At 34.7% G+C, this 22,050-nt stretch overlaps 1 protein-coding gene across 2 annotated transcripts; it reads right to left on the reverse strand.

Moving 5' to 3' along the window:
- Positions 1–8: 8 nt before the first annotated feature.
- On the reverse strand, positions 9–20,608 carry LOC149776971 (coiled-coil domain-containing protein 86-like). 2 transcript variants are annotated; one of them, XR_016416145.1, is made up of 5 exons: positions 20,370–20,608; positions 13,866–13,995; positions 6,949–7,023; positions 5,340–5,484; positions 9–1,709 (listed from the first exon to the last, which is right to left on the reverse strand). XR_016416145.1 is itself a non-coding variant. In XM_089941702.1 (4 exons), exons 1-4 carry the CDS (start codon positions 20,438–20,440, stop codon positions 5,419–5,421), a joined length of 342 nt encoding a protein of 113 aa, XP_089797828.1. In that variant the 5' UTR covers positions 20,441–20,608; the 3' UTR covers positions 5,015–5,418. The 2 variants fall into 2 exon arrangements, 1 of the variants encoding a protein (XP_089797828.1); XM_089941702.1 differs by lacking the exon at positions 9–1,709 and having other exon boundaries at positions 5,015–5,484.
- Positions 20,609–22,050: the final 1,442 nt, after the last annotated feature.

Here is a 22,050-nt window from a genome sequence, read left to right on the forward strand (position 1 = left end):
AGAAATGATGTGATCTATTTTTTATTTTGCCCAGTCACCATACAATTATTTCTTAACATGTTCCCACACAATGAAATAAACATGACATTATCCAAGATACAAACTCTAATCCTGCATATATATACCAAATATACATGAGCATGTGACACATTTTACAAAGAATTAAAGAACAAGACAGACAAGTGTTTACATTTACTGCAGACCTACTGTTTTTATGCTGAATCTGCTAAGTACACACTTCTGTGGGCCCTGAGTGGCCGAGTGGTCTAAAGTGCTCACCATTACAGATCACTGCCATCTCACCTCTGTCTGCGTGGGTTCGATTCTCGGATTCGGCCAATGTGGTTATGTGGGAAAGCTTGCCAGTAGCTTCTCGTGGGTCGGTGGTTCTTTCTGGGGTTTTCACCAGGTTCTTCCTCCACCATTTATTCTGTCTGCCATGTATAACCTATCATGTGCTGAAAAATGGCATTAAACCCTACAACAACACACTTCTGTATTCTACCAACAACTCCAAAAACATATACATATGATTACTGGTTTGGTCATGTGATGAGTTTATAGTAAATGTCACACAGGTCATGTAGGCATTCAACACCGATTATTTCAGTAATGGGTGTCATTTTTTAGATTTTGATTCTATATACTGTTAAGCGGCAAGTATTCACTTCATTTGGATTCTTATACATTCATACTTTGGAAGGTCATTATTTAGATGCTCTAAAAAGTGCATACAGCAACATCAATGTTAAAGTATGCAGACAATATTGGATGAAATGAACTTAAAGTTGTGAACCAGTACAATACGAATGTCAAGTGCTGTGATGTCACAATGAAAGCTATGCATATCAATAAACAAATTTGTATGACTCTTGATTGTGAAGATTCCACTCGACGCACTCTTATTTTGCCCTATGTTTAGTACATGGCCACCATTGTAAAAGACCGCAGAAATCGATCATTTTCGTCTTAAGTTTCTTGATGACAGTTAAGGTTCAGATCATTCAATAATCAGGACTGAATAGACCTTGGTTAAAGAATACTAGTGTTAAACTTTAAACTAACAATTTATATTTAATTTAAAATGAGTAAATGCACATCCCTGTGTGACTTTTACTATAGTATACCAAATGTAAGGGTTAAAGTGATGAGCAAGCATAAAAACTTAAATATTTTCAGGAGTTAAATATATATTCTTCTTTTCAGTAGATGCCAACAATTTCATTTGGTACAGTACATTCTCTGAGTCCACATGATATGTGCTGTAATACCATTCATTAATGTTCCCAACCATCATGTAAATGTGTTACTATTAATTTAGTTACTAACTTGGTAAATTTTAATATGATTATTCTTTTTCATAAGTTGGCATGAATACAAAATTTTTTTTTGCCAAAGAACATGTACAAAAGCATATTTAGATAAGTTTGTAGCAATTTGATCTACACCAGCAATGTGAAATTACTGAAATTATTCCATAAAAATTAATATAAAATCTTTAGGAACCAAAACTAGGTTTAAAATCAATATGGACTTCAAAGTAGAATTAAAAGCAATTATAACCAAAGATTAAATGTCTGAAGAGGTACATGTAAACAGGATAGAAAAAATGTGGGACAGCTTGTCAGTCAGTGCTGAATAAAATGAAAGTTTTTCTAATACTGAAGTAGCAGTTAATTTCTGCTGGACAGGCATCATATCATCATCATCTGAAATAGAATAGAAATGCCTACAATTATGCAATCTTAGTTGTGAAATGAGTTTGTAATTGCCAGTGCGAAAATCTATCTCGAATTGCACTGATTGCTATTAATGCATGACCAAATATTGTTAATGGCTTTAAATATGCATCCCTGGTAGAACTTGTGTATCTACTCTAAACTGAAGATGGATGAGGTTTAGACTTTCATTGGTTGCAAATCGAAATTATTTCCTGCTATTGTGAATAAAACAAATCCTGTCAGCGTTTATCTTTTTATTTTATTATTACCACAACACTGGCTCATTCAACATTCAGTCCATTAAATGTTTGAAGCTCCAAGTTTGCTTACGTTAATTATGACCATGTTGGACGATAGAAAAAAAGAAATGTAAGAAAAGCACTGACTGACTATTATTGACTATAAGGGTAAGAAGCTAACATGTGTAATGGCCAACTTCAAAGTAAAATTGTCACTTCTTGACAAGTGCTTGATAATAGATTCACAAAAGTGGTGAAAAAAGTAAGATTTTATGAAATTCACTTCCTTAATGTCAAGCACAGCCAGTGATAGTGCAGCCTTCAATGCAGTGTCAACAACTCTAACTTAAAAATTGTCATAATCTCTAATAATCATTTTCTTTTTCCAAGTCTAGAGATAAAACTACAGATTAACATTTTCAAACATATCTTTTTTATTAGTTTAATGTATAATGCTACATTCTCTTTACTGAATAAACTTTAGAAAGAAATACAACATATATCATTATGACCCATACACCTGATTTTATGCAAATGAAATAACAGTACAACATTCGTTTGTAATCTTTGTTACTTGTAGTTATTATACTTTGAAAGGAGTGATATTTTTTCAAGTTGGAAAACTGAAATATATGGTTGACTTATTTCTTGTTTCAAAGGATGAATGCAAAAAGTGATCTGAGTGTCTTGTGTGATTGTGATACAATACAGCTTTTAGTTTCTTTATTTGCATACTACTTTCAATATATAGTTTACAGTGGGTCTTGGAAATAGTATAGAAATAAAAGGAAAACTGACAAATTAAAAGCCAGTACAATAAGCACTTTTATGAAATATCAATTATTGAGAAAGAATATCAAAGGTACCCCTTAATGCAAAATAATATGTAAATTTAAGCATATTTGTATGATTGGAGAAAAACAGTCCATGAACAGGGATGTATATTGTAGCTAGCTAGGCAGAGTTTCTGATGTATTCTCACTCATGGGGCAATGGCTGGGGAATATTCGTAACATTTAAAATATGGTACATTTTCTACTTCAGGCACCTTTGTTTGTGCTTGTGCCTAGCTAGGTCAGTGATAAATAGCACATGCAATGTTACTACTGTAGTCTCAGCTGGTAAAGATATGAACTGACACCAGCCATAGTCAGGATTACAGTTTTGGGGAGTCTACAATCTGTTTATTGTGTTGACTTGCTTGGCAAATGCAATAAAATCAGTGAGGGGTGCCATAAAACCTACTATGACTGCAATAAAATCAATGACAGTTCTATTAGACTGAGTGGATATCCAACCAACTTAGTGGACAATACTATTCACAGAGAACATTTAATCCAATGCCCCTTGTGTCCCTCTCCATAGTACTCCAAAAACTGCAATATATCGACTGTAGTGAAATGAATTTTAAATACATGTCACACTATGCCTTTTCATTATAGGACATTATTTGTGATGTCATGAGGTCTCATGTAATAACTTTAAATTAACATTATATAGCCAGGATTATGTAGAAAAATAATTATATGGATTTTTTAACTTAAATCACACAGTCGTCTGCAATTAAAGCATTGCTGCCATAACATTATGCACCTCAGGCACATCAAGCATCGCAGTGTTCTATGAGACAGAAATGGCTTCTCCTTACTTTATCACTCAATTTGAACCAATAACACAATCAGTAAAATAACTCATGTTAAACCAAAGAAGAATCCCTCAAAGGGACTGATGCTCTATTAACAATAACGAATTACCAGGAATTCAAGACCACTTCTTCCTTTTAACTGCTGCAACAACAAGATTTTCAAATCAGCTGCTTTGGTAGACATTATAAAAGTCAGATTGAAGCCATTTCTATTTATGACCAAGAAGATATCAGAAGAAGTCAGCTGATGCTGATATGGCTTTTAGTTTTGTAATGATAACATTTTCAAGATGGCTGCTATGATGGCCAGACTGGATATGAGACCGACACCATTTCCATTTAGGATCAATCAGACATCATAAAAAGACTTGAAAGCAAAAAGTCAATATGACCAGCTACTTGGAGAAGTAGAGACAATAATATATTCTAAATGACCATCTTGCCAGCAGTACTGGAAGTCAGATCAGCACCATTTTCATTTAAGACCAACTAGATATCCTAAGAAGTGTTCTGATGAGAAAACCCATGGCAATATTAGTTTGTGTTCAGGAGTAGCAACAAGATTTTCAAGATGGTTGCTATGGCAGCCATTATGGGCATCAGATCAGCACCATTTTCATTTATGACAGAGAAGATATAATAAGAAGTGATTTCATGAAAACCCCATGTTGATATGGCCATCCATTCAGAAGGAGTAGCGACAACATGACTTTCAGGATGCTGAATTTCCAGGATTGGTTAGACAATGGGATGAACGTGTGGGTAAAGTTTCATGCCAATCCTCCAAGTAGTTTAGGAGAAGCAGTGATAACAAACTAATAGGTGGGTGAAAGACAACATCCCATCCCAAAATCTCTCCTGGTCTATTAGAGTCAAAAAGAGTCCATGTCTTTCCCGTTTTTCTAACGGATAATTCTCCCTCTGTTTTCTGATAGTTTGATAAGACAAGGTCAAAGATGGCTGATGAGGAAGTGTATTGACTATGACAAGGTTGCATTGTTTACCAAAATTTCTAATCATACATACAGCTTGAAATGATTAAAATGACACAGTTTAAGAAAAACCAATATAAACTGAATCTTTTCCTCTATCTGTCAGATTTATGAAACAGCTGAATGCTGTTATACTATGCATGGCGTCCCGAAAGCAATGTGTGACTGTTTTCATCTGCTGCATGTCTTGTACTATTAACAATGACAGGATTCAATATGCAAAACATTTCTTCATTGAATATATGACAATTTAGGATAAACATCCCCTAGATTGTCATAATATTGTTTCCTACATATGGATAATGCAACTGAACTTATTGTGTGGATGACAAAGACTAATAAAACATTTGAGTTTAAAAACATGAAACAACGTTTATTTAACATTACATGTTACTAATCAAAAGTTATTTTTAAAAAAAAAACATTCTTGAAATGCAAATAATATTTTATCAATAGGATCGTTAAATCAGGATGACAAGTAATTATGTGTAATGCAAGCTGCAATTGATTCTTGCCAACTTCGGCTTTTTCCTTGAGGTGCCACATCTGACATGAAAATCAAGGAAAGAATGAACAGAATAAATCTGCTAAACTGTTCACATCTGATTCAGTAGATGTGGAAATATATAATTTAATCAGAATGGGCAGTTCCTGTACGTCACTGACAGCATGTACATGCTTGTTTACACATTTACCAACTTTGTAACCAATTAGAGGCAGAAGATTAAACTAAGATGTTTACCGCTTTAAATATTGTATCAGCCTTGTTGAGAAACATTCATATCGTTTAAAATTCTATAATTGCTACATTTATTTCTCCATCATCTTTTTTCTATCTGTCTCAGCTGCTTCTTTCTCATTCGCTTGATTTTGGCAGTGTTCTTGACCTGCAAAAAGAATGGGATAATATATAAACGTACACAACTAGGCATCATCGTAGGGTATTCCTAATGTCTATGATTGGTTCATAAAGTGTTAAATACCCAATCTAACATAAAATTCAAATGTGATTAGATTTACATATTGTTCCTTTGTCAAACAATCAATACACTAAGCAATATGCTTTAACTTGCTACAGCCAAACTACATGATGGCTACTAGTAACAGACTGACCGCTTGATTCTTAGTGAACAACAGTGCAGTAAAATGCTAAAGATAGGCTTCTCTGCTACTCACCATCAGTCTTGCAAATGGGAAAAAATGGACTGTATAACACTGTACCTATGTAATCTATATGTACTGTATATACCATAAGTATACCTATGTACTGTATATACTATAAGTATACATATGTACTGTATATACTGTAAGTATACCGATGTATTGTATATACTTTAAGTATACCAATGTAGTGTATATACTATAAGTATACCTATGTACTGTATATATTATAAATATACCTATGTACTGTATATACTAAGTATACCAATGTACTGTATATACTATTAAGTATACAGATGTATTGTATATACTTTTAGTATACCTATGTAATGTATATACTTTTAGTATACCTATGTAATGTATATACTGTAAGTATACATATGTATTGTATATACTATAAGTATACCGATGTACGATATATACTATATATATTATAAATATACCTATGTACTGTATATACTAAGTATACTAATGTACTGTATATACTATTAAGTATACAGATGTATTGTATATACTTTAAGTATACCTATGTAATGTATATACTGTAAGTATACATATGTACTGTATATACTATAAGTATACCGATGTACGATATATACATGTATACCTATGTACTGTATATGCTATAAGTATACCTATGTACTGTATATACTATAAGTATACCGATGTACTGTATATACTATAAGTATACTGATGTACTGTATATACTATAAGTATACCAATGTACTGTATATACTATAATTATACCTATGTACTGTATATATTATAAGTATACCTATGTACTGTATATCCTATAAGTATACCTATGTACTTATGTACTCTGTATACTATAAGTTGAGTCCAAGTGCATAAGTAATCATGGTCATACTTGATGACACACCTGCATCATAGGCATACTGTATATACTGTAAGTTGAGTCTAAGTGCATAAGTAATGGTGGTCTTACCTGATGACACACCTGCATCATATACATACTGGTAAATTTGAATGGCCTTCAGGCCACACATCCTTCTGCCAAGTTTGATTAAAATATGTCTAGCAGTTTTTGAGAAGCTGAAAGCAGTATTTGCTTATAGACAACTGACACATGATGGATGTCATCATACCATAAACTTACTTGACCTTGTGAGCACTTGCATAGGTCAGCTAAAGAAAAATATGGAAAATTAAAATATAATTAAGAATCTTACTGGCTGGACAATTTCTGCCTTTCTTTCATTTTCCAGTCGCCTCCTCTTGTTCTCCTCTTGCCGCTGTCTCTTTTGCTTAAAAACAAAAGAAAGGGGGAAAAAATTAATCTTTATTCTGTAAAGTTTCTTGGCTGGGACATTTGTTGCATATACAAGCAAGGGTACAAAACACAATTAGCTTCAATGGGCAATCTATGCATAAGAGCCTCATCAACCCTGTGACCTTGACACTCTAATTCCGAAACCAAAATAGATATGACCTAATTCTTCTATCTCTGAAACTAGGGGTCTTCTCATCCTTTAACCAACCTCTTACAGTAATCCATACATGCTATTCCTTTACTTCTAGTAATCCATACATGCTATCCCTTTACTTCATTGAGTGTACAGCTTTGTAGGCAGTTGATATACATGGACCAAAGTTACACAGTGCAGTACACTATAGATATAACATCTGTTAACTAATTGATTCGATACACATAGGCCTGCCTGTTAACTGTTATGCAGTGTAGTATATGTTACGTTTAACATCAATTTTAACCATTTTACATTTTGGTACACATCTATTATGTATAGAAAGATTTAAGACTAAACTCTGATCATTACAGCTGTATAATTAATTTTCAAAGAAGAATTTTTCATGTGCTTTAAAATCTTAAGAGAACTCATTCACTGTCAAGCATGTGAAGCTGTGTGACCAACCATAGCTGCCATATCTCATACTCAAAACTTACAACTTAGATCTTTGTCTACATCTACATCAGTAAATCATCTGAATTTGATAATTTATAAAAGCTCATTGTTGCCTACATCAATATCAGAGCCTTTTACCTAAGTTACTGACAGTAGCGATTCTAATTGTGCAAACTCAAGAAAGTACTGAACAAAATCTGCAGCCCCCATTTTGAGTGGAGAATATGACCCAGTTACTTTAAATAGCAGATTAGGACAACAGCTTAACAACAACCATATGATCTGACATGTGTACGTGATTTGGATTTTTAACATAGCTTTAACAATTTTTCAGTCATATGACTACGATGTCTGCAGTGTGGCCGCTTATAATGATGCCTAGCACTGGTGCATCATGTCGCATGATGTCCCACCCAGTCACATTATCCTGACAACAGGCCAACCAATCCTAACACTAAACTCTTAATGCTGTTAGTACCATTTTTGTAAGTCTTTGGTATGACTCAGCCAGGGATCGAACCCATGACATCCCACATCGGAGGCAGACACTCTAACCACTAGGCCACCAAAGCGGTCACATGATCTGATTTAATGGTCATTCACATCAATGAATGTAGTATCGAATAGGGGGTTTTCCCCAAAGGTGGTGTTACGAAAACCAGCTCAAAATGGCTGATGTTTACAGCAGGTGTCAAAAGGCACTTCCATGAGAATGGTGTAAAGGCATCAAAATGCGCTTCCATGTGAATTTGGTAGAGGCATCCAAAGGCACTTCCATGAGAATGGAGTAGAGGCATTCAAGGATGCTTCCATGAAGTAAAAGGCTATCTAATTAGGAGATAATATCCATCAACATATATAGCAAACCACTTAAAGGAAAATCCAAACTCTTGAATGAATGTACTATATATACCAATCCCCTAAAAGAAAAATTAAAACTCCTGAATGAATCTACTAAGTGAATGAAAATATATACAAAGATTTTATTCAAATCCCTTGCCCAATGTTAAAGATAGGCAGATGGGATATAACTAGTTGCATCTAGTTTATCACAGTACACTGGTCTACCAATAGCCTGTTAAATAACAGATTATGTCATAAATTATGTTGCTCCAATAATACGGTGAATGGGTACCCTATGGCTATTTTATAACCTGGTCAATTATGAACAGGTGGGTGATCAAGTACCTGGATTCCAGCAGACCGTTTTAGGTGGGTGTCACTATGACTTTCCTGAGTATGTCTGTCACTAGGATGATCACATTATTGATCCAAGATTTGTCCCATCATAGAGGGGCAATCAGAACTATCTTGAAGTTTGTGTCCATCACTTTCTGAACTAATTTTGGTTATCAGGAAGGAAGGCAAGGGCACACATTCCCTACAAGCTGACAGAAAGCATCAATAGCCCATGCCTGTGGGTTGAGAAAAGGGGAGATGAAGGTGGGCAATTTGTTCACCTCGTTGCGAAAAGATCTAGCATCAGGTGGCCCCTTAGGGCACAAACACAATTTAAATATGGAGATTTTTTATGGGTATTCCATCAGTAAGCCACTTCCTGTCTTGCAACTAAAGAAGGAAGTTTTTGATATTTGTCAAGATCATAATGTTCTGATCTAGATGGCCCATGAAAGATCACGGGCCATTTGTAGGCCATAGAAGGGCCATTTGTAATGGGCGCATGCAAAGGCTTCAACCAAGGTGTAACAAACTGGTTGCCACATTGGATAGGCCGAGGTGTTGAAGACCCTCCCTCATTTTGTATGAAATCTTCTCCAATGCATGAACAACCTTTTTGATGCATTTGAGAGGGAGATATACAAAATAAGATTGAGGTGTATAAAAAACATTTCCAATCAAGAGCTGGAATCATACATGTTCTCTGTAATCAAAAAGGCTTGGTCATCAGTATTTTTGACAACAGGAAAAACATTTTAGGCATTATAATTCTAAGCAAAATGTCACATTGCCTGTGGAGTGTGAAGATGCCATGTTATACCTATCTCCACATGTGAAGCATGACTATACAATACCCTTTACTCTGTCCATGCATGACAATGTTCTTGCTGGACTTCAAGACATTATTTGACTCATATGGATGGATGGCATGCTGGCCGGCCATACTTCCTGTTGACCAACTGTTCCAGCCACACAAATGTGCAATATATGACTACAATGGTCATTTGCAATCTCAGTTTCTATACTTCATACAATGGTCATTTGCAATCATTGTTTCTATACTTCATACAATGGTCATTTCCAATCATTGTTTCTATACTCCATACACTGGTCATTTGCAATCACTGTTTCTATACTCCACACAATGGTCATTTGCAATCATTGTTTCTATACTCCATACAATGGTCATTTGCAATCATTGTTTCTATACTCCATACAATGGTCATTTGCAATCATTGTTTCTATACTCCATACAATGGTCATTTGCAATCATTGTTTCTATACTCCATACAATGGTCATTTCCAATTACTGTTTCTATACTTCATACAATGGTCATTTCCAATCATTGTTTCTATACTCCAGAGTGTTTTGGGGACAAAGTCCAGTAGCACATTGAGACCTGTGATTGATATCAGCTGGCTCAACCAAATCCATAGTAGCCCTGAAATTCAAAATGGTAACTGCAAAGTCCATCTATCTTTCACTGTAATGTGAAGACTACACAATCAGCCTTGACCTGTCCAACTTGTATTTTCAAATTCCAATCCATACCACATCATGCAACTAGCTTCACTTTGTCTATAGGGGATAAGTATGTCAATTCCATGCTCTTTCTTTTGACCTCAACCTAAGCCCTACATAAAAACTTTAGACTGTGTAATCTCAGGGTTAAGGATGACATCTTTCACAATGATGGTGACATACCTAAATGATTTCCTTCAAAAACATTGGGTAAGTTTAGTTTTGGTCCAAGATATGAACTATTCTCATGTCCTTATCCACAGTCTAGGGTGGATAATAAACATAAAGTCAGATCTTATCCCTTTAAAATATGGCTTGGAGAAAATAGTACGAAGTTTATTTGGGTCTTTTTGGGGTGTAACTAAGTACATTCACTTTTTTCATGCAGAATTTACCCTACTATACCACTTTTTCTGTGGCAATAGTGCCTGACTGATTATTAATCTGATGGCTGTGGACTTTCGCAAAGTGAAGTGTAAAATAAAATTTCTTTCACATCCTACACAACATATTTTTCTCTTTGCCATTTAATGACTAGCAAATATCTGCAAACTGAGGAACTGGAACAATTTTTAGATTCACTCTTATTCTTATTTTAAAATAATTTATGTCATCACAGAGTTAATTCATATACATGCAATTTGTTGTGTGAGAACCATAATTGGAAGTTAAAATATCTACATACATACTGAACATTACATGCTTATTATCTAACAATTAACAAGTAGATATGTGAACCTTCTTGACAGCACAGTTTTCCTCCCAAGATGAGGGTGTCTCCCTTCTCTCCCAATCATTCATTGAAATCTCCAGTGTATAAAAAATTATTATTGAAAAATGTTATGTTTTTCTATTTTTTACAACATGCTCCCATTTTGTATAATTAGGGTAATACTGCCTGTGATCAAATGACTGTAAACTGGCTCAAGCAGGTCAAGATAATTTAACTGCCAATTTCAAGCAGCATAAAACAATTAACACCCCTGATGATTCTGTCAGCAGGGTCAGTTGGCTGTAGTGCTTGAAATCTGTCAATATGGATTATACTATGTGTAATCTGAAGTAATGCCCCAAAAGATTAAAGAGATTAAGTGATTAATGTCGGATGACCAAAGAGCTCAATCAGCATAAAACTGCACCAGTAGGCTTAGATGTTTAAAATTTGTCAAAGATATCTAAGTGTGCATTATCTCCCGCTACTAAGATGCAAAATTCTAAGCAACTGCAATAACACATGAAATTCAATGGTGGATAGAAACAGGAATTTCAGTGATTGGAATCAAGCTCAAAGGACAAAAATGTGCATTCTGTCCTTCTCATAAAGCTGGCTTTAAAATCTGCCGTGGTGGCAAGAAATACATTAATTGTGTCTGCAGCATATTAAAGCATACTAACCATGAAAATGAATATGTCATCACTGAAATCCATGTTTGCAGAGTCTGCATTAAATATGGATCTGCCAAGTTTATAAGCTAACATAATCTCCTCTCATTTTTCAGACCTAGTCAAAATAATGTTCCCTGACCTGGAAACTGCACAAAAGTTCTCATAAAATGGAAAAAACAATACTCACATAGTAACCCACGCTTTGGGTCTTCACTGGGATAAGATAATTGAAGACATCTGCCACAATGAAAAATTGCACATTCTCACTGACTATCATTCCATTTTTGAAGTGCAAACTCAATACCAAATTTTACACATCTCCTGAGTTACCTAAGCTGACTTCTCTGTTCCACCACACGTATCAACAAGCAGGCTGAATTTTAAATGCCCAATGTGTAGCAATTAGTTACTGATAAATTCTTACAATTCAGATTGTCTGAATTTAAATGTATTAATCATGACAAAAGAATTTTCCAAATTTCCCATTGCAACATTAATTTACATCAAATGGTAGGCCTTTATGGTGAGTAAAAATAAATAAATAATTTGGTTTTGCATCAGTCTCATCAAACTGAAATTGCTGTAAACATCTGAATGTTCCCATACCAATAATAATAATGATAATAATAATAAATATAATGCCATACCAATATGTCAGTGTGTCACTTTGAACAATCAAGTGTCCTTTCTTATAAGCAGACATGATTTTGGTCTTCCATTTAAAAAACTGAAAAAAATGTAAGGGAGGTTTGGGGGGTCCGCCACCCCCCTCCAACAACAAGGTCTTATGGGGCGGCACCCTGATCCAAAAACGTATTTTACAATCATAAAAAACTGCTCCTGGTGCAACTTATGATCATAATATAAAACAATATAATCATTTAAAAAAGTTATAAACTTACCAAAAATGTTCAACTTGACCTGAATAATTTCACATTTATTGTCACATGAATTTGTTCTCCAATGCTACTGATGCTGAAGTTATTTCATGTGCATGTTAGTGTTCACATCGTAATTAAGTCACAATAATTTGTCAATTTTTGTAGCAAACATATTATATTTTTCTCTTTTCATAACAATTCTGTAAAATAAACACCCAAGTACATCAACCATATACAAATAATCCCATATATATTCACATGTCTTTTTATGCAATGGACACAACCTGTTGATGTGCCAGTCAAGCTCTTTTTGCGGTTTTGGCAAAGATTCTTTAGTCTTCCTTTTTGTCACCAACTACTTTCTGGCTCAATGTGCAATCATTTCTTTTCCTTCTCAACGAGAGCCTTTATCCTTTCAAGCTGATGCTTGTATTGGTGAGATGCAATACGCATATTCTGACAGAGGGCTACATCTGTTCTCTCATACAAGAAATCTTTCTTCTTATAGTAATTAATTTCCCTTTTTCCAGATGCCTTCTGAGCTTCCCTTTTTCTGCATGCAGCTTCTTTTGTAGGTGCTGTTCCAAACTCTTCCAACCATGATTACCGTAATTCAGATCTTTCTTGCAGAGGTCACAAAATGCCAGTCCTCTAGTGTTCAGTTTTCCTATAAACTGACCAACTAAATTTCCATCATCTTTTCACTGCAGCCATTCTCATTTCCATCCATTTTTTAAACCTTTATCTAAACTTTCGTGTCATGGTCTCTCTCAAAAACTTTGGATGCCAAGTTTTGCAAGCATGCTTCTTCTTTCCATTGCCATCAGTTTCCATTATACGAAGATTCAATGGATGAATTTAAACTTTTGACCAATCAGAATAGTCTTTACGAGACTCTTGTGCTAACTAATATATAGAATGAATAATTTACAAAGGTCATTGCGGAATGTGACTCGTCCGACCATTTTTATAAAAAATGGATTGGAGATGACATAAAAAACAGACTATTCCAAGAAAAATCAGATTCAAGCCAGGAGAAAAGCAGAATTCATTTTAAAATGGAGAAAGATCATGTCTGTATAAGGAACTGGGGTAAAAGTACCTGTAAATGGCTGACCTATCTAAAATTAATATAAGCCATGCCCTGACAAGCAACTAGTCAAATTGTTATTTTTATGGTACAACTGCAAAGGAAATACCAAAATAGTCTCACAGAATTTCCAGAAAAAATATGCTTGAGAAATACATGTAGATACCTCAAACTCCTTTGCTTTTTCATCTTTAAGCCTTTTCTCATATTCTTTGATGGATTTTAATTCCGCCTTTTTCTTCATCTTGGTGGCCCATGAAGTCTTCAAGGGTTTGTCTCGCGTAATCTCTGAAAATCTACAAGAACAACAAGAGTTACTTCATTACCCTGCTATCGAAAAATTCTTCTCGTTACACATTATCAAAACCCTGTCACATTCATCATGCCCCTTAACAATTACCATCTATACTCACTCACAAGACAAATCCAGCTGCAAGCTGCACAGACCTAGATCTGCCACCACATAATGCACCGACAGATCTGGGTCTCTGCACTTTGTTAGGAGTAATCAGTATAACAGCTGTCACAGACCCTGATCTGCAGCTGCATTATGCTATAGCAGATCAGGATCTTTGTTGTATGCAGTTTGAGTCTATAAGTGAGAACATATGGTACATAATGCATAGATTTGGTTTCCACATGCCATGATTCAAGGTATATAGTTACATCATATACTATTAAAAAATGTGATTGTAAATGCAATTTTGTATATTCATCTTTAGACTCCTCCTAATGCACCTAGGTGAAAAGCCCCAAAACTAAACACCTCTAGCAAATGGTTACCACATGAGTAGTAAGTTTAGCGATTTTCCATTAAGTGGTTTAGGAAAAACAGTTATTGAATGATGAAAGTGACAGATTGGCTTCAGAGACCAATGGAGGGAATAATATTCCCTGCTAAGGCATGGATATAAGACACAAAAAACGATAATAATAATAATAATAATAATAATAGTGCAACTCTGAAGGCCTGCCTTTGGAAATATGCAAGTTTATATATTACATAATACCTAATTTGTAACTGAATCCTTTTGCAAACCACATACCCTCCCAACACTGACCTTTGATGTTTCTGATGGAATGCTTACTGGTATATGTACCAATATATATATATATATATATATATATATATATATATATATATATATATATATATATATATATATGCTGAACTGAGACATACAAGACTTATTGTGCATTTAACTATAATTTCTCCATCATACACAACTGCTGATGATTAATTAATAATTTACGTAAACTGTCTACAGAAAAGAGTAGGTTTCAAAAAGGATATGTAGATCAACCTCTAAAAACCACTTGACCAACAGGGCCATATTTTTAACTACTATTTTGACACAATGTTGAAAATGATATACTTTTAAAAAATAAATGCTTAAAATCAATTTTGGATCTTTATTTCCCTCTCAAAATAGTGTAATATAGAAAAAAGTTGTTTGTGACTTTGTCAGCTAAAACTGATTTGATTTGACTTCATTAAAAGCAATGTTTTCCCATGTAAACCAGTACTCAGTAGTTTCATTTTCTGAATACCTCAAAAATTTACACATGATTTTTCTCCATCAAAGTGAAAACAGAAATGAAGTTGGAGAGGCACTGGTCTTTTGATGGATCAATTAGTTAAAAAAAAGAAGTTTCATAATTAACAGTAGCTCACATCATAGTTATGTGGATATGTGACAGAAAAACAATGTCCATACAACAACAGAACAAGTGGCTACCAGCTCTCAACTAAGTGAATTCAAGACAAAATCTATTTCAGCTCCTTTTGGGTTGGCCTGGTATCAGGATAATGTGACTGGGTGGGACATCATGCTACATGTCTGGGACATGATGCCCCAATGCTAGACATAATGAAAACTGTCAAATTGCAGAAATCATAGTGATATGACTGATTTTTGTTTTAAGGCTATGTTAAAAATTAAGATCATACACAAAATCACATACACAAAATCCTGTCCCATGGAAAAATTACAAACATTGTCTACAAATATCCACTCAAATTCAAAATCAGTAAATACAAAAAATTTGCTACCTCATGACACTTTTGCCGCACACATAACTCTACAACAATTAAATATCATATTTACCATATATATTGGGACAAAATAAAATAATAATAAAATAAATATTTTTTTCATGTCCCTGAACTTATGCTGAAACTTTTTTTTCACATAGGTCATATGTCCCAGGACTTAAGAAACAAATCAAATCTGTGCCGAATTTGGGCCCCCGCCCCAACTGCATGTTGCAATAAAGTAAATAAAACTAACCTTGTATTATTATTTATTCTCCTTTTATTTCGTCATGAACATTAAAGAAAATACATATCTAACAATTCCGTGCATATATATATATATATATATATATATATATATATATATATATATATATATATATATATATATATATATATCATATGCATACAGTAGTGTGTATTGCATTCATCAAATAACACATGACACATTATTCACTGACATGCATATGAAGAAATGAATCATGTCTGGTTGTACTCAAAGGTTTGAATATTGTATTAGACTGAAAACGCAATCCAACAAAATCATCAGCAAGAGAGGGAAATACCAACCAATTGCTTGACAACACCTTCCATTCACACATGACACAGTGTAAAGTGCAAAATAACCAAGACTGTATTATATCCAGGTTAACTATATGACAGTATTTGACAAATAAAAATTGTTATTTGAAAATACATTCACTGTAAGCGCAAATAACATTCTTTTTGCTATTATGAGTTGCAAAAAGTATTAATAAAGCAAGTTATTGCTGTGTACACTATTTACCCTGTAAACATCAATTTCTATTTGTATCAATTAAGATTACAAATGGCAAGCAAATAGAAGCCCAGGTGGTGAATAAACACAACTGTCAGTGAGAAACAAACTCATTGTTTGAACTTACCAACAAGATATCAAATATAAAGGTTATTTTATTACAAAGCAAACCAACCTCTGAAGCCATCTTTGGATCCTTTTATGTGTACAGAATTTTTTTGTTTACAAAGTCGGCCAACACTGGTTCCATTTTACCAGTATTCATGCGAATTTTGAAAATAAAGAAAAGTCAGCAATGGCATGAGAAGCAGAAAAATGTATCACAAGTAAAATTGACCAAAGATATGGCAGAGTGCCTTCACAGAAAGAAATAGCAGCCTGAAATCAACTGAAGGTCCGGTGGTAGTCCTACGATGTAAAATGTATCATCTATTTTATGTTTTGGTGCTAGATCTTACTGCCTAAATAACAGCTTTGCAGAGTCTCCCTTTGAAATATTTTTCTTTGCACCATAAAATTCTCTATATTTAAAAATTGGCAGCTACTTTTCAGCCACTGTTGCCATTTTATGCCAATTATATGTGTAATATTATATTGGCCCTATTTTTAATCTATATAAACATGCCAATAAAGCTGTTTTTACATCTCTGTATTACATTTCAAAGAACAGCAATAATTATTAATAAATATAACAATACCATTATATATACGTGAAGTTCAATGTATACTAGCATATGAAAAGCAAGAATGAATAAGACTGTTTATTTATAACTGATATTACAAAATACTGCTTAGTCGTTATGAACAATACCACTGACACTTCATCAATATCTGCCTCATATTTATTTACCCACACCATTTCTTAAATGCCTTCCTGAAATCAAGCTTCTAATCACTGGACCCATCAATAGAAATTCTCATTCAATTTTTCAGAGTACAGTCGACTCCGGTTAACTGCACAGCCTCGAGCCCATCACGAGACTGTGCAGTTAAACGGAGTGTGCAGTTAACCGAAGTACGGAACAGTACAGCTTTAAATCAGCACGGCACGAATATAGGTGAAGAATAACGTATAAAGATGATTAGAATCCACTCTTTCAACGTTTACTTAAATGAAACAAGAGTCTACAATGAACAGCATTAACATCATATTGTTAAATCAAACACAATGAAATTGACGATTTCCAAAAGAAATCGGCAATTGATGTATGCACACAAGTTTTACTAATAAGTTGGTGAATTGCCGACTCTATTTTGTAAAACGGTTCAATCAGCTTACATTCTCTCTGTTCCATGAATCTGCTTAAATTCTGGAGTGACTGAATAGCGACTTTAGATGAAACCTGGTCATCTACTTCATCATCGTCATCACTTCTTTTGTCATTTTCTTCTTGTTTTTTCTCTGTAAGAGCTGCAACGATGGTTGAATCTTCGATGTCACCTTCTGTCTGAGCGTCATCTATTGCAACATATGACTGTTCCCACACTATTGCTCTCTGGTGGGCAGGAATATACATGTACCTACCACCTATGGCGTCCTTTACATGTCAATCATTTACAAAGTCGCATTTACCGGCTTAATTGTCAGCTTATTTGAAGCGCTACAGCAGTGGACTGGCAATAACTAATCCTGACTATACATTGTGCAGTTAATCGGAGTAAAACTGTAATGAATAATGTGCCACGGGCAGAACATTTATCGTGCTATTATCCGGAGTGTGCATTTAAGCTAAGTGCAGTTATCCAAAGTTTGTTCCCATTGAAAAGCATTGGGAAAAAACGGTACCGGCGTGACTACACGCAGTTATCCGGAGTGTGCAGTTAACCAATGTGCAGTTAAGTGGAGTTGACTGTAGATATATAGAATTTTTAAGTTTGTTTTGAGGAAAGTTTCTGGCAACTAAACCCCCTCTCAGAGTATTAAGTAGAAATAGGGGCAACAAGTAACCAGGTAGCAGGATATAAATCTTTGTTTTTCACAGCTAAATTAGCCATATTCTTTGTGCTTGATACAGACTTGTTTATAAGTAGAAGAAAAAATTTCACTGATATATGCGACTCAGGTCCTTTATAGTTGATGAGTGGCATCCTTGTAAGTGGCATCTTGTGTTACTCAGATTAGTTCAGACCACAAAAACGAGTTATCTAAGTAAATAATCCCTAAAACAATAAGCAGTCCCAAGTGCATCTCACACTCAGCTTGCAATAAACATAAATTAACACTGAATCTTTTTGCTGACCTGTTCAACAATAGAGTATATCCCCTGTCATTCCTTATTTCCTACTAATATGTGTTTATTATTAATAGCTGAAGCATATTAATTTATTATGTAACTAATATTAGGTGTCACAATTATATGTGTGTGTGATGTGGATTTTTAACGTAACTTTCAAAAATTTTCAGTCATATCGCTACAATGTCTGCAGTGTGGCAGTTTATAGTGATGTCTAGCACAGGGGCATAATGCCACAGACATGTAGCATGATGTCCTACCCAGTCACATTACCCTGACACCAGGCTGACCAGTCCTACCACTAACCTCTTAATGCTCAGCGCCAATCAAGGCAGCTGTTCTGTAAGTCTTTGGTATGACTTGGCCGGGGATCGAACCCATGACCTCCCACATCCGAGGTGGATGCTCGGACCATTAGGCCACTGGAGCGATCACAGATATGAATTATAGATACACAACCAATATACACTATGGTATACACCAGTGCTGACCGGCCTGGGGTTTGATTTTAAATGGCACACCAGAGCTCGAGCAGCTATATTCGGCTTCAAGAAAAACATTTCTCAGTGGCCCATGGCGTCAAAAAGGTTGGACAGCACTGGTACACACAATATAAATGAAGTGCATTTTGGTGTTTCTGTTGTGGTCTGGCATTTCTGTGCTTCTATGTACCCGAAAATTTGGACTCTAATTATGATGTTAGTCAACATCGGAACACACTAGACACCATTATTTAAGCAGTAAGACATAGCACCAGAACATAAATATGAGGTAGGACTAGTAGGAAAAGAAGTGGTTTGAAGTTATTAAGGACAAATAATTAAAAAAAGTATGTGAAGTTCTGGTTACCCAACTGACCCTGTTTTCCTGCAGACAATACAGTGGGTGTGGCAGGTTAAGAAAAATAAAATTCAGAAGGGAAAAAAAATAAACGGGTGTAACTTTGGCTGAAGTTACATTCAAGATGCAAATTACACTTATTTAATGTATTGTAACGTAGACTGTGTATTGAAACATGGCATGTGTTTCATTTCACCCTCATAATAACAGACTCCATCTTCAACTGGGAATGAGGATTTTGTTTGGAAAGAATAACCTTAATTCATTGAGTAAGTAAGCGGTGTTGCTCTATGTCGGTAGAAATGGTACTGAAATCATTTGTACCCCCTCCCGCCCCCCCCCCCCAAAAAAAATGGTTATGTTATCTACAATAAAATCTACATTTCGAGCGGCTCACGTGAAAATTCGTCCAGCTAAAGAAGTGGATAGAGTGATAACGAGCTTAACAAACTAAAAAGTATAGGCTATAGCCTATATAATCACAGGTACTCGACGCGAGCTTGATGTTGAGAAAAAAGAAAAATAATAACCTAAAGGGGGAAAAAATTATAGTGACAAAAGTACCTTAGATTACCACCATGACCCGTTCTGACATAGGACACCATTGTAATATATAATTATAGAGAGGGGTCCTATGTCAGAACGGGTCACGGCGGTAATCTAAGGTATTTTTGTCACTCTGCATCAATTTTTTCCTTCAGATTATTGTTTTTTTTTTCTTCTTCTTCTTCTTTCTCAACATCATGCTCGCGTCGAGCACCTGATATAATGAGAGAAAGTTGCCTCGAATTTTTCGGTGATTTCCAGGTCCTTCCCGATTTGGGTCTTCCATGGGGTATATTTCCGTCTGACATGTTCGGATACTTTACTCTGATTAATGAAGAGTAATACTCTGATTAATGAAGAAAGAGTAAGCAACAATTATCACAATGATATTCCTCTGTCAAGCAACATTCTCCTGTTTATCAACATGCTAGGTGCACGTGTTAAAAACTTTGCAAGAGTAGTGTCCCCTAAGTAACTCAAAACAGGCGACTAATTAGTCTGGTTCCCTGCTTTGTATGCTCACTGCGTTGCACTCCGCTATACTAAGTCAGGCGTAGTCTGGTTCCCTGCTTAGTATGCTCCCTGCGTTGCACTCCGCTATACTAGTATACGTTATACTAGTAAAGCATAAACGAATTTAAGTAATAGCACTAGTATAGCGGAGGGCAACGCAGGGAGCATACCAAGAAGGGAACCAGACTAGTACCGTGTGTCATATAACATTTCTCCGCCTTGTACTGCCCGAGCTTCCAATTAATGCTTCAACAGACCTAGATCTTTCAATGAGGGAGATTAACATTTTGATATGTTTGATCAATAGCATTTACCGCATTTGATAATCTGACATAGCATACACATTAAACTAACATGTTATTCCTCGCTTACATTACTGGATATGCATTATTTGTCGAGATTCTATATGTAAGAATTCTTTGTTTTTCGCCATTGAATCCCATTTTGCAGCGACATATTATTGTGATTTTTTTTAAAATTATCTTGTAAAGAAATGAATACGTGAGTAATAAATAGTTGCCTCCTTTTTGGTGTTTTATGACAACAAATGAGAACATATATGCTTGAATAAACTCAAATTTAGCAATGATATATAAACATACCAAGGAAAGGTGTCATTGATAGATTTCATGAGAGTTTGTAAAAACAAAGACCCATAAAAAATAGCATAAACGAATTTAAGTGATAGCACGTTAACCCTTGGAGTAAAGACAGTTTCGGATACTCTCTCTCTCTCTCTCACACACACATACACACACACACACACACACACACACACACACATAGACATAAAATGATTTTAGTAGTAGTAGTAGTATTAGTATTAATGTGATAGCTCCTAAATTTTCAGTACTGACTCGGTTTAAAAACAACTAATAACAAGGGTGTCCACATAAATCTAATCCTGTCGTGTCACACGCCTCTGCAGATCAAGAAACCAGTGTATATATTGCTCTATTTCACATGTGTTGGTCATTTATTGGTAAAAGTACATAAAGGAAAAGAGCATTAGGCATTATATTGTCTTTGGGTATATGTTAAAAGTGTATGATCAGTAAACGGTAATAATAATATAAGGCTAAATGTATATTAGAAGTAACATTGATAGAGAATATGGTCATTAATATTTATATTTTTGGAAGTGAACATTAACATGGAAGTTTATTAAAGCATTTTTATCACAAATATGATAAAAATCGACACGAGCCTTACGCAAATAGCATTAGTGCAACAAATTGAAGCAATTGGAATAATAGTCAAATTATTATTTGTGTAGTTTATATTTATGTCCATATCTTATATTTTTTTCCAGCCATAACTGTAGTATTTTATTTCACAATATATTAAACATAATAACAAAACAATAACTTTACGTTTATATGAATGTCTAATTTAAATCAATCAG

Source organism: Sinohyriopsis cumingii, chromosome 18 (genome assembly GCF_028554795.1).
Source record: "Sinohyriopsis cumingii isolate HCF-2022 chromosome 18, ASM2855479v2, whole genome shotgun sequence".
Taxonomy (NCBI): domain Eukaryota; kingdom Metazoa; phylum Mollusca; class Bivalvia; order Unionida; family Unionidae; genus Sinohyriopsis; species Sinohyriopsis cumingii.